At 41.0% G+C, this 14,924-nt stretch overlaps 1 protein-coding gene across 2 annotated transcripts in view; it reads left to right on the forward strand.

Moving 5' to 3' along the window:
- The window catches only part of cers1 (ceramide synthase 1), a 30,424-nt gene that overhangs the window by 8,135 nt on the left and 7,365 nt on the right, over positions 1–14,924 (forward strand). For both annotated transcript variants that reach the window (XM_053321674.1, XM_053321675.1), the window contains exon 2: positions 13,451–13,610. In XM_053321674.1, the coding sequence (XP_053177649.1) occupies positions 13,451–13,610 (160 nt within the window). The remainder of the gene's footprint in view (positions 1–13,450; positions 13,611–14,924) is intronic.

The raw sequence follows: 14,924 nt of genomic DNA on the forward strand, positions 1-14,924 counted from the left end.
ACAGGAAAAGAAACCTCAAGTAGATCCAGACTCCCGGTGGGCAGCCATCTGCCTTGACCAGTTGGGTTGAGAGAAATAGAGGGAAGAGTGGGTGAGCGACACAGAGAAGCACAGCAACAACAATAATAATAATAGAAATATGACTAATAATAATAATAGTGGTAGCAGTGGGTGTCAAGCTGGACCATGGGGACAGCAGGCGGTCCACAGCCACAGGCAGCAGGCAGTCCGCAAACGAATGTCCGCAGATGCCAGATGAGAAAGCACAAATGTGTGTGTTTGTTTGTGTGTTCCATTGAAGTCCACAGGGTGTTGATAATGAATTGCTTGCTTCTCTTTACTCTAGTTATGGGTTGGATTTCAGAAGCATTCTTGGGATGCAATTAGATCAGTTTCAGCATCCCTCTGCTCTCCCTTTCTCTCTCACATACTCACACACACATCGCAGTCGAGCTGCGCGATATGACCAAAAACTCATGTCCTGATATAGGTATAAGGTTTCTGGTCAGTATCCTTGCTCAGAACTGCCTGTGGTGAAACACAGAGTAGCGTGACCATAAGTGACAGTTAACGCAGTACACTGAGCTAAAATGAAGCGTTCATATAATTGAAGGCATTAACGACATGAATAAACATAGTAACTTCAGCGTTTTCTACTCATTTACGGTCACACCACTCTGTGGTTTGCCACTGGTGGAGGTGAGACTTTCATATGCATCCAGACACCAGAAACTATTCATTGAATTTTCAGAAAATGTGCCATCTTGAGATCATACGGCACCGCCCTACTGCAACGTGAGTATTAATGAGTATTTATTTAAAGTCATTTGGACAGGCTCCAAATGACAAACAGTATTGCTGTAAAAAGTGTGATGCTACACAACAAAATAAACGATAGAGTATCATATGAAACGATATCCATTTTTCAGTCGTCTGTATGTATATTGTCATATCATACAGCTGTCCATTGCAGTGAAAGAGACCACTACATCTGCATGGACACCAGTCATAGGTTTAATGCTCAAATTGTATCTGCCACTTAATAGAGTACCATTGTTTTTAGCTGGTGAGTGAAGAAAATCTAACAGCCATTTTTGACCAGGATTTGACTGATGTTGGTGCCAATTGTGTGCTCTGTTGTCTGGTTTTTCATCTTTGTCTTTTTCCTTTTTCTTCTGTATATCTCTTTCTTTTGTCTTATCTGTTGCCCTGTGAACGCATATCTCTCACTGTCTCGTCTCCCCCAACCATGTGGTATTGGGTCAGAATGGTCACAAAGCTAGTTAGTTCAGCCTTTTAGTGGAAATCAACAACATCTGGCAGTGATTACAGAGGTTGCTCTAACATGTTTCTAACCAAGGTGTGAGTCAGACAGACCACATGTTCAGAAAACCCCGAAAACTGCCACAAGAATGCCACATATCTTCCATTTACTGTATTTAAAAGTCTGAGAAAGACAAGTAAAACTAAATCAAGAAAAATCTAAAGCCATTCGTAAGTTCTTAGTTCGTAAATTCTTAGTCTTGCCATAAAAATTGTCCATATGAATAAAAGCTATAATAGATCTAGTATTACTTTGTCACCACACTGCAGACCCCAACAGACTGTGTGTCTGCTGTATTCGTGCTATAATCCATACCTGAACCAATAACCTAGCCTTAATCCAGCCGTCCGATCTTTATTTAACTCCATTAGTCTGTTAGTGTATTGAGGCCTATCTGCAATGTTGGAGCTGTTATCATCGGCCCGAGCCAAGCTCCTGAAGCTCGTAGAAGATTCTGTTCGAGTCACATGTGAGCACACGCCCACAAACACACAGGTTAATGTTAACCTGTCATGTGGTTTTATAATCAGTGTTAATAGTGTTAGGGTAAGGATCCGTCAGTATAATGGAGCATTGGTTCTTACGGTGATAATTGGATATCAATTGCTTTTCTGTAATTTTGTGATTCAGTATTGATTTTTGTGATTTCTTTTTCCTTTTTTTGGACTGGCTTGTATAGATCGGTATTGTTAGTGATAATCAATACCATGAGGAAGATGTTTTTATTATGTTTATTTTCATAATTAATACATGTGTGTTTTCATTTTATTCCATCGTTTGTACACATCTATTAGGTTATTTTAGGCTAAAATGAATTAATGTAAGTGTGTGGCTATAGCCTCAAATAAGCTTCAAATAAACTTCTTTCCACAAAATGGCAGGAAATGACATGCATGAAATTTTGGCCACTGTCACTTACATTGAAAGCACATTTGAAGGGGAACAAGAGGAATAATTACCGCAAGGAATTGCGAATATATATTTGGAAAATTGCAGATCTGCCTTTTAACACACTGCCATTTGTTGCCTCATATTAAAAAAGTCAGTATCATTTTTACCAACTTTGGATTGTTTGTGTGTGTGCCCATGTGTGTGTGTGTGTGTGTTTCAAGATAGCTTTAGATTATCTCTGGCTGGAGGATTATGGTGAGCTCATAAACCACCGCCTGCTGAAGCATATGCACTGTAGACTGGCCTGTTTAAGACAGTGCATTTGTATACATACACAGAGTTAGTCCTCATTCTGTCTGTATTGCCAGCAGGATAGATGCTGCATTATGAATGACAGCCATATGTCTTCTATCTGTCAGTGTGGACAGGGAGCAGCTTGAGTGAATCATTGAACACTTTACAGACACTGGACCTTTGTGTGGTGTACTTGTCCACTGTCTCTGTTGCTTTGGGTTTGAAATGTTACTGTATAAACGTTTTGTTTCTTCTGCAAAATGCATAACCACAGAGATAATTAGGAATGAAGATAAAGAAAACCACTATAATGATGCTATACTGTACTAGTCAGAATGTTATTAGACACATAAAAAACATGATCACACATCACAAGCTTGATGTTTCCTGCTGAGTAAGATATACAACTGCATCAAGTAAATAATAAACTTTTTATACTACTTATTTCCAACAGTATGTGCTGCAGTAGACTAGTTCTGGTGTGTGTCAAATTCATGTTATCCAATGTTGGAAAATAATGTTTCGTCCCTTCCCATGGAGTGGACAAATGTTTTATTTTCCACCAAAATCTAACAACATGGTTGATGAAAGAATGTTTATGATACATGGACAATGGCTCAAGGCAATGTAGCTTAGAATTAGCTGAGTTGATTTGGGTCAGCAAATAGTATTGCTTAACATGGAATGTACATTTTTTATGAAATGTGAATGAGATGGATAAACACTGCCTAGCAGGTGTCTTGATGTCAGGTAGATTTAGCTCTGAACTTTACTGCAGCCCACTTAGGTATCTGTATGTAATAATGTATGAAATAATACAATATGTGTGAGGAAACGGCAGAAGATAAAAAAAAATACTGAAAACCAAAAGAGGCTGCATCTCACTCCACTAGAGAGTATGATTAAATATGGTGGAGAGTTGGTATTTCTTTTAAAAATGTGAAAATTGTTGATTTTACTCAACACTAAAAGCTGTCTTTTAAAACACAATTTTTTTATTGTTGTCTTCTTAAACCTAGACAGAATAACCCTCTGTCAAAGCTACGACTTAGTGAACATATATGTGACAATCTGTGACGTCTTTAAGAGACATACGCACCTGCTGCAGCAGAAGCTGCTTCACAGATATGTAATAGTAGGAGTATATACCAGTGTAAAGTGTGTTTTAGTTGAATCCCATGAAAATCTTTTGCTGCAGACACCATGTTCATTACTTTGATGCTTCAGGAGTTAATTTAAGCACAAAGTCTAGGGGTTAATTCCTCCACTGGGATTGACTAATAGGCTAGACCTCCTCCTGACAGGTGCGACTGCTCTCTTTCTCACTCTCTCTCTCTCACACAGACACGCACACACACATATCAGATCACAGTCACTTTTGGGGACAGGGCATAGACTTACATTAGTGTCCTTGATACCTATCCTAACCCAAACAATACTCTACTATTTTACTACCATCTAACCTTAATGACTGAACCAAAAATCTGCTTTTTCCCAATTGGGGCTATGGCTTCAGTCCCCAATTGGACAAGCCGTCCCCAATTAATTGGTCCTGAAGTCTGAAAGTAGCCTCTGACAGACCACATACACACACAGGTTTCACCTGAGGGCAACAAATGCTCAACTTTTACATGTGGCTGCATTTTATGCACAGTTCAGTCATTCTGTCTGTTATCATCTGCTTGGTGAAATGCACTTGAAAGCAGTAATGCACCGTAGTGAACTTTGCAAGGAAATGAGCTTGATCACGTGGACGTTTAGGGATAACGGTTCTTTCCTTCCAGACAAAAATAACAGGTCCATGAGGTCTACTGAATATTACTTCAAATAGCCAGTTTAACACAGTACTGATGCTGAACCAAGAGTGTGGTTGAACTACTATTAAAAAAACTTTATAGATGAGGCACTGTCAACACAGAGCAAACTAATTTGCATGCAAGTACGTGACTGGATGAGCACTGATGATGCACCCATTTTAGTATCCATGAGGCATGGAAAGAACACACCTTTTAAAACATTTGACTTTGGTGCACTGTGGTCACCTGATCGTCACAGATTAAGCAAATAAGTATGCTGGTGAAAAACTGCAGGTCCTGAAAAATGTGAACGAAGGTGGTTATTTGAACTAATGTCTTCATAAGTTCTTTGGTATGATGCAGTGCAGCTTTTTGGTCTTGGAATAAATAAAAAAAGCCTGTTGTCTGGTGAAGCGAACACCATTAATGTGCACACTTCACTGCATCTGGAAAGCTATTTTGAGACTGAGTTAGAGGTGCAGTGCTTTCACTTCCTGCTATATGAACACATGAAATATATTCAAATACGGAACGTGCTTGAAGTATCTGTCTTTACAAGCATGTGCGTGTGGGTCTTTCCCAGTGTGATTATGTTAGCCATGCATTTCTTCACCAAGTCACTGACATGCATGGTAACAGTGGAGTGATTGATAACAGCGTGTCTTTCATCTCAAGACCATTTCTTTTCATTAAGTCAAATACAAATTAGCAGCTGACTCATCTCCCAGCATGCATCACAACTGTCTGCCATCAGCCTCAGCTGCTTCCAGTGAGTAGGCAGGATATGGATTATCCAGCATCCATATTCAGTGACCTGGAGAGGTAGGAGTGCGTGTGCTTGTTTGTTTGTGCACGTCTGTGTGTTTGTGTGAAAGAGAGAGAGAGACTAGGACAGGGCAACTATTCATGCCAGTACGTACACACTACAATTATCATTATTATTTTTATTTTTTGTGTTTTTATTTGGCTCGATGAGCTCTATCATCCCAAATGTCTGAGTGATGAAGTTACATCATTGGTTGGCGGGAGTTTCCCCACTGCCCGTTGCTTCTTCAAAATTAAGTGGTGTGAACAGTTTCAGTTACACTTTGGTGGTGGGGGGGGGGGGGGGGGGGGTTGTCCCGAAATAAGTTACGAACTGAAGTGTCTCACACAGAGGACACTGACAGAAACACCAAACCATGGACACAAAGACACTTGATGGATCCATTTGACCAGCCTTCATGGTTGGCAGCTAATTAGGCAGTGTGCTGGGAAGGTGCATTTACAGTGTTTGTGTGTTCTGAAGCTACACAGCTGACAGACTGTTAGCCTAGCATGCTAATTGTACATAAAATTATGGATGAAACCATATCTTTAAAGACATCCGCAGATACAAACAGATGAAAGAAAAAGAGGAGTTAACAAATAATTACAATAGTTGTGGTTAAAATAAATATTGTTTTTGCAACTGCATATATAACCTTATATGTTATTGAACCATGTCATGTGATATGTTCCTTCAGTACACTTTAACAACAATTACATTCACCATGACAGAAAATTGCCAATGAACATTTCATATCCAAGAATTCACTATACACTATCCAGCGGTATATGTTTTAACCTAGTGTTTCTGCCGTCATACAATTTGGTACTTTTGCTTTGTTTGATAGTTAACAGTGTTGGGAAGAAAGGAAACATGAGGAGAGAGAGAGTGGGGAGTATAACAGGCAACAAAAGTCCTTGGCTGGAGTTGAACTAGTGACATTAAACTTTGGTATGCGCCTTAATCGTTAGGCTACTGGATGAGCGATGCCCACACTTTAACACTTCCTGGTGTGATCATCACACTTCTTCTGCTGTGATCATCTCCATGGATACCGCACCCTCACAGCCGGGGGGTCGCCACACTGACCTGTAATACTATAGACCTTCATGGGAACAGAGCCAACACATGACAGGCGCTGCCATCACCTGAGCTCTACTGTCATGGTCCATTCATCAATTCTCATCCTGTGTAAGGTTGTGGAGGCCTAATACTAGCCTAAGCACACATTGGGCTCTCTATCACGGAGCTGAGAGTTGCTGTCAACCGAGTGGCTCAGTATGTGCATACAAGCAAGAGCCAAGAGAGACAACAGTATTTTCAAAAGGTTGATTATTTTCCCCCCTCAGTATTTTGTAGCTGCATAATGTAGATTTCACTGTGGTTTGGAGTTTAACTGCACTCCCACATTTCTTTAAACTTTTATCATACAGATAGCAACTTCACGGCTGTCTGATCTGCTCTCTTTGCCAGGCTGTTGGAATTGGAACGAAAACTCTTGCTTTGTTAAGCTGCTGATAATGAAAAGACTTCTTGTGGCTGCTTCACATTAAAAGTTTTTTCACTGGTGAACTAACAACTGGAAAGCTTGTGATGAGACACTTAGTGACCGACTGCTAATAATGTAACCTAGTTCCAGACGTCGTAATGGCCTCACACTCAAGATTTGTTAAGTTATTTGACAGGTGTTTTTCTTTTTTTTAATTATTATTTGGAGAAGTATTTGATCATTTAGAGCTTGGTGGGCAAGAATGGGTACGCCTCATGCCCATATAAGTAGAATCCGTGTTCTTTTTTTCCCAGCATGCACCTGAAATTTTCGAGATGGCGCTGCCTAGATTCAAAACTATTGGCTTCCGAGCAGCAGTCCACAAACCAATGGGTGACGTCATGGATGTTACGTCCATTTCTTTTATACAGTCTATGGTTGAAACTAGTTGAGTCTAGCCGACTTAAAGGTTCATTGTGTAAGAATTGGCCAGAATTTTAGTTTGAAGACTCCACAGTAAACTAAAATGATCAGTGTTAAGAAATAACAGTTTTGACGTGATATCAAAGATGTATTGTGTTGCAGTGATATCTGCTGAAGTTAGCATAATCAGCTAGCCCTGGCTCTGTCCCTTCGGTACTGTCTTGTAATGCCACTTTATACCTCAGTGGTGATAATGAGTCTCTGTCTGCCCTCAGTCCAACATGAGAGGATGAAGAAGCACTGCTGCCTAGAGTTGCCGACAGTAAAAGAGGGGCCAGGCTGAAAGCTTTTGAATATCCACAGTAGGATTGTAAACTTGATTAAATTTTAATATTTTTTCAGGCAATAAAAATATAGATTACAGATATGTGGTCAGTTTATTTAAATAACGTTTCTTGTGGAAAGTTGCACCACTGTTGTCAGAGCAGCCGACTGCTGCTGCAGACGCTGACGCTGGCCGGGGAGACACCAGCTGGTCATGTGTTAGCTGATCCGACCAATTGCACTGAGTTGCACCAGCTATGTGAAAGCTGGCATGAGCCATTTGGCATCGTAGCACACAGTAGTAAGCTGAATCAATATTGAAATATATCAATAAAGTAGGTGTCTACTTTATTACTATGTTGTAAAATGGCTGCAATTAATGAAAAAATGATGCTGTGCGGCAGAAGAACTGCTGTTTTACTATTAATGAGTTAGGTGGCTATTTAATGATTTACACCTTCCCTAACTGTGTGTGTGTAAACTACTTAGTTGTTACTTAGAATTATGTTGTAATTTATCTCTGTGGTGAAACCGCTTTCTGATCTCTGCAGCTTTTGTAATCTACCATTGTCACTAAGCTATGCTATTATGCTATATTCATTGATTGATAATGGTGGTGGGATGAGTTTTGCCTGGGTTGGGGTTTGGGGCTGGGGGGGTATGCCAATTCTTACACATTGAACCTTTAAAGCACCATAACAAGTGTTTTATAATTGCTAATCGCAGATCAATAGACCTTATTTACTTTAATATGTAGATACAGTATATAATACTCTAACCATCATTTGATTTAGCCTTTGCTAATCCTATATCCCATTCTGAAAAAAGATGGGAAGAGAACACAGGGGAATTTGTGAAATAACTGAGTTAAAATGCGACACATAGATGGTCAGAGTGACATTAGACTCAATGAGAGCTACAAGATAGATAGAGCCAAGGGAATGAGAGACTGAGTGGTGAAAGAGCGAGCCATATTGAACAGATCCCCACATGAGCCAGTATCCTGACTCACTGGCCCAGTTTATCTTCTTATGCAACAGGCCAGTGGAGTCCATTTACCCTCTCTCTTCTCTCATCACTTGCTTGCAGGAAGGGCAGAAGGGGGCAAAACTTTTAGAGAGCAAAGGGTGAAAGGGACAGAAATGGGGTGCAGCTGCAGATCAGCAGGGAAATAAGGGAAAGAGGAAGGACGAGGAAGGACTGGAGTTGAAGAGAGGTGGAGCGAGTTTTTAGCCACACTACATGGCTTTGCCAACATCCCTGCATGGTTGCTAGGGGAACCACTCGTCAAATCTCTTTCATACTGACTCTTTTCCTTTCATACGCAGTAATGTAATTTCACAGTTTACTGTACCTTCCGTTTTCTCCCCTGCTTCTGTTTTCAGACTGGCCTCTCTGCTTCTCCCTCTTTCCCCGTGTGATGGAGACAGAAGCAGACAGTGAAATGAAAACCGGTGAAGCCCTGAGCTAAAGAACGAGCTCACAGCCAGAGTCTGTCTGTCGGAGAGAGAGAGGAAGGAGGGCGGGGGGCGGTTAAACGGTCGTTGGTCCCAGCTGAGTGTAATTCAAGGCCCTGTCTTTTATCCGACAGAGGACGAGTGGATTATCTCAGTGTCCTTGACCCACTATACCCCCACTCTGTAGGCTGGCACAGGGTAGATGGATAGAGTGGGTGGATAAGACCCAGTGAGATGGTGGGCTGGGTGGCACACAGAGACAAGAATGGAACCATTGGCGGGGAGTTATATAATCTCACAATCTGCATTTGAAACAAAGATTGTGTCCCTGCTGGGTGGTTTCAGTCGCAGTAAGTCATATAAATATAGAGAGACCATCACTCACCAAATCTGGTCAGGAGGCAAAAACACAAGCAAGAGTTCAAATATTAAAACTGAATGTAATCAGAGGTCATTGGGTCAGTTTTCGTTAGTATATAATCACCTATAAATAAGAATTGTCTTGTTTTTGTTACCTTAGAACAGAGAGAGCTTTTTATATTTGTCGAGGGAGTGGGTCCCTGTCCATGGAGGCCGCCATGTTTCAACAGTAGCCGAGAATGGACAAACCAAATATTTCTCTAGAAAAAGGCCCTCTCTGACTTCTCAAAAGTGTCTTAAAATTAGGCCCTTATTTTCAGGAATTTCTCATGGCCAGTTAGGAGCTTTTAGCTTTAGTATGTTTTGTGAATACAGCCCAAGAAACAAAAGGGGTTAACTGTGGAGTTGGCATTGGCATGTTGGTACAAGTACAAATTGAGCAACAGATTCAGTTTGAGTTATAGATCCATGAGTTTCTTAGCTTATCATGTTAAAACACTACACAGGGATTTATTATACTATTAGGAATGATTTTATGATGTATTTACAGTTGTTTTATCCACTGTTGCCAGTCATGCTACAAAGTAATCTACCAGGAATGTGTGCTCATATCTATTTGGCCAGCACAGTGATCTTTTGGCTGGAGCCCTATGTGTTGGCACCCACACTGTGTCAGTGCAGTGGTCCCATTGACATGAATGCGGGGGCGGTGTTTTTCAAACAGTGCTAAGGTTAGTCTGAACAGGTAAACAGTCCTTTCCTTCGGCTAACTTCTTAATAGCTGTGATTAATGGCTGTAACCATAGCGACACCTACCAGACCAAAGGTGCTATAGCGTAGAGTTTAGTGTTTTAGTTGTATTTAACAGTGTTTGACACATCTTTTGGGGTCCCTTTGTGAATAGGAGGGACCACAAAATTGCTATTATTAGTTTAATAAAAACCTTCACATTAGTTTCCTATTTTCCCGAAAAAAACAATTTTGTGCCTCTACATTTCAACATTTACCAAATGTAAAAACTGACATACAGAGAGCTGAGATGTTATGGTATAATCAGAAATACACCAAACCTACCTGATCATTTCACATCACCACTTTCGTTGCTTTGGGGTTTTTTTGTTCTTCTTCATATCCAGACTATGCTCACTTGCATTGTTAACATCATCAGAGATGCTCAAGATAGATGACACAGCATAGATGGCATGCAAGAAGCAGTGGATGTTGTGTAATAGAGGTACAGTATTCAGCAGCTCGTTCTCACAAGAAATGTGACAAGTCTAACATTCAGGCCAGCAAAAATGACCTATAGTCATGTGCCATCTAGCAGCTGTAGTAATTATGAGGAAGTACCACAGCTCAGATGACTAAGAAGATAAGGTGACTTGATGAGATGATTTTGCCTCATTAGGAGGAGGCGGATGGATTGGGTGGGTAGATAGAAAAGGCACCCGGAGACCACGGTTCACTTCCTGTTTCCAACTACGAGTCAGGACTTTTTAAAACAAACCATAACCTTGTGTGTGCTGTTGCCATGACGATGATGGTTGTGCAACTAACCCTACCCCTAAAACCTATCCAAGTGGGTTTTGTGACTAAACCTAACCAGACCTTAACCACAGTGCTTGTAGCAGTGTTTGGAAAGCTGTTCATTACGGTCATATGGGTTGTTATGGAGTGCGTTACTATGACCGCTAGATGTCGTAAATGTAACTACAGGTCGGTTTTTTTTTTTAGCTGCCTGAATTTTAGACCAGTACTGTGGTTAAATTATGAGGATGTGGTGCATGGAGAGGTAAATAGAGCAGGTACCATGTGAATGATGGAGCATTGGTAAGACATGTAACAGCAGTGAGACAACAGTAATGGTGATTAACAAATAAGATATGAGCTGCAGAGGCAGGTCTGGTGATTGCAGTGACATGTATCAGCCACTAGTGTGTTTCAGCCTTTGTAAGGGGTGCAATGGCCTATGTTTTTGTATGTGCAGGGAGTGGTGGGGGGGGGGGGTGATGCAGTGGTGGTGATGGAGGTGGGGGGTTATGCTGTGTGCTGACAGCTGGCTTCTATAAATAAATGTCGCAGGCAGGGGGAGACACAGGGGTGGAGAGAGAGCACGAACGAAAGAGCCAGGAAGAGAAAAAGGGAAGATTCGGGGGGGGGGGGGGCTGATACAGATGTACTGAGAAACTTAACAGAATGTGGTGAGTGTCTTGTGCTCCGGTCATGCCTTACTGAACACGCACCACATGTCCCCCCACAGTCTCAACCAATCAGCAGCCCCGGGTGAGATCATGTGGGGCCATCCTGCTCGCTTTTTTTTCTTTTTCTTCTTCTTTTTCTTCTTAAATGTGTCATGACGGAGGACCACAAAGTCTGTTGCTGCTACATTTTATCTCACATCAGTGCTGCTCTCAGCTTCCTTCCCTGTCTTGTTTTGACTCTGGCATGTGACGCAGAGACTCCATCAAATCAAGACTGCAGAAAAAGAGAGACAGAGAAAAAGAGAAAGAGAATAAGAAAAAAAGAAAGAGAGTGGGAGGGAGGGAGAATGAAAGTTTAGTAAGAAGTGAGAGATAAAAGACAGAGAATACTGTGTCGGTGTCATATTTCCTCAGAGAGGCAGGAAGCGTTTCAAACTGAAATAGTTTGGTGAATTCCTGTTAAAGTGACTTTCTAATACCACATGGTTTACATTCAGCTGTGGCGATACTTCCTCCATTAATTTGTCATGTAATCAGAGGCTTGTCAGATCATGTCCTGTAGACTAGTGTCTTGGTAACAACTGATTGGGACGTACTGTATCACTGACACAGGCATCTTTCACTTTCCTGCCTCCGGTTACACAGTTTCATTGCTCTCCTAAGTGGTCTTGTGTGTAGTATACGTGCATAAGGCATGTTGTTTATGAGGTGGTAAGCTGGGTTTGGTTTCCTGTCTTGGCACAGCTATGAAACACTGAACACCTGCCTGTCTAGCTGCTAACCGAGCTGATACCTGTCTTTACCAAGCTTCTATGTGCCTGCACGTGTCTGTCCATCTGTGTGTTTTTACATGTTTGCTTTCATTGAGAATTAATAATCTGTATCCATTCCTCAACTCAATCATAGATTTTGCTTGATTTCTTCTGTAAATTGTTCAAACAGAAAGATTTCAAGTCTTCTGTAACAACTAAGAAAGAAGGGGTCAAAAGGTGGGCTCAGAGAAAGCAGTAAGATTAGGGAGGGGGAGGAGGAAGATGATGCCCCCCCCCCTCTAGTGTGTGGGTGGGGCATCATTATCAGGCTACATCAGTATGTGAAGAGTGTTCTCTCTCCGACTTCCTCTATTTCTGCTAGCATAGCAAATTATAAACAGACTTGTGCAAGACACGTTTGTGACGGCAGACAGTCACATGCTTGTAATGCAGCAGCGTACATGTGTGTCAAAGGAGGAGGTCCATGTGTTCATGTGTAAGAGTTAGTTGATTAATATTTACCTAAAGTTACACTATCTGTAATAATCTAAACAACACCCAGTAGTCACTGGCTGTTGGCCAATAGTAGGTCATCTTACACTTTATGGACAATCATTATATAGTACAATATAAACCACTATATAAACTAATAAAAATAATCTGAAGGTTATTCTTAAACACCTCTGTGTGCAGGATGTTGTCATTTTTCTTACCTGTTCATTTTATGTGTGGCAGTCTCACATTTTTCATCTATTATTCTGTGGTCTATTTTATAAACACTGCCATGTCGACTTTGTTCACGTTGTGTCTTGAATGTTCTGCCGCCTTATATGAAGAAACAATGTAGAGTCTCTCCCTAAAGCTCACTTGTTTTCTGCGACTAGTGTTTATTAGTTCAGAGAAATGTACCTCAAGTTGTTGCAACAGTTGACTTTCCAAAATCCAGATTTCCAACCAAGATTTCTCTGTAACTGTCTCAGCTCATTCTCGCTGTTAAAAGATAAAAAAATGGCAACATTATCGAAAATTTGTAGTGAAATGTTTTTTTCTCTCTTCATGGCAGGACACAAAACATAAATAGTTATTAATGAAATAACAAAAACAACCAAATGATTTCATCTCATCTCAAAAGCCACAACAGTGCAATAACAGACTGTGATCAATATGTGTGAACTGTTCATTTCACCACACAATACTGTAAAAGAAAACAGTTTAAACAAAGTTTATTGTATCTAAAGGCCTTCCCGCCTCACGCCTGAAGAAACAGTAAAATAAATTCTGTGTGACTTCCTCTTACTGACTGTTGTTTTCCTCTGCTCTGTCTCTTGCAGCCTCTTGCACGGTGGTGCAGGCTGCTGCCCAAAGATGCTGCCAAGATGCCGGAGAGTGCGTGGAAGCTGGTCTTCTACACCATGTCGTGGTGCTACAGCACCTACTTGCTCTTCTTCACCTCCTACCCCTTTTTCCATGACCCGCCCTCTGTCTTCTACAGTAAGATTCACATTTTCTGCATTAAAAGGAGAAGTGTGGTGTGGAAAGAGGAAGTAATGTGTTTTTAATGTTCATTTATTTAGCAATTCATATAGTATTGCTCTTTTGGATCTATTAATTGACTTGCTTAACTGTGCTCTGCATTACATTCACATAAAAAATGTTTTCTATGGTTAAAATCTCTTCAACATTTAATAGGTTCAGTGCAAATTGAATCAGTGAATTATTTTCATTCCTTCTCAGAAGCTGGTCCATGTTAGATAACGCTGCCCTTAGAAAACGCACATTTAATATTGAGCCAGTCTCTTACCTCACTTCTCAGGGTAGATATATATATATATATATATATATATCTACATATACAAGACGTACAGGCTGTATTCTGAACCTTGAACTGATCATCCTTCTCAGTTCTTGTACCACCAGTGATGATAATACAGTTATCTGTTACCAGTGACTCAACATTTAAGTTATGGTTCAACAGAAAACTGTCTTCTTTTTATTGTGAACAGGAGTAAAATGATTTAACAATGAGCCAACTGAGGGCAAAGTTTTATGTTCTGCCCCAACATTTAAGAAAAAAAATAGCTGCATAATTGTAGCTAATGGAGAATAGACTTTGTGTGAAGACCATGACTGTAGTGCTAATGGAGGAAAGATGTGCAATGGGTATTCTACTTATAATCCATCCATGTCTTTTATAGGCTCTTGGCCTCTTCCATCAAACATGGAAGTGTCAGAGCTCCGGTCCATCTCAGTCATTCTGAGTGGAGCCAGCAAAGGCCTTTTGACAGTGCCAGGTTCATCTTTAATAGCTGCGTCACCTCTAATAGCTGTCAGTCTGAGATGTGTACTGAAGCAGGGTAATGCAGTTGGACCGTTAGAGAGAGAGGGGGGGAGGGGGGAGAGAGAGGGTGGAGGTCTAAAGCCACAAAAAGAAGGTACGACTTTGGAAAGTTAGGGGGGGGGGGGGGGTATGTTTGTCTTGAAGAGAACAGAAAAAAGCGAAACAGTCTCCAGGAGAGAAAAAAAAGGCTCCAATTCCCACTTGGCAGCCCTTCATTTGTGATCCATCTAGCAGCCTTCTTCTCAATGTTTAATGACGGAAGGTCCGATCAATAAACATTACACAAGCCCCAAGAGTAACCCCATCCCACCAGAGACAACCCTTATTCAAACAGTGGAGGAGAAAGTTTCCGTCCACCATCTGATAGGCTTCAGAGACACGAGGTTACCCAGGAGCCTTAACATACATGTGGCCTATTTTGCCTGTGGTACTTAAGAAACCCTCTTTAATTCTCTGGAGGTTAAACC

Source organism: Scomber japonicus, chromosome 7, assembly GCF_027409825.1.
Source record: "Scomber japonicus isolate fScoJap1 chromosome 7, fScoJap1.pri, whole genome shotgun sequence".
In the NCBI taxonomy this organism is placed as follows: Eukaryota; Metazoa; Chordata; class Actinopteri; order Scombriformes; family Scombridae; genus Scomber; species Scomber japonicus.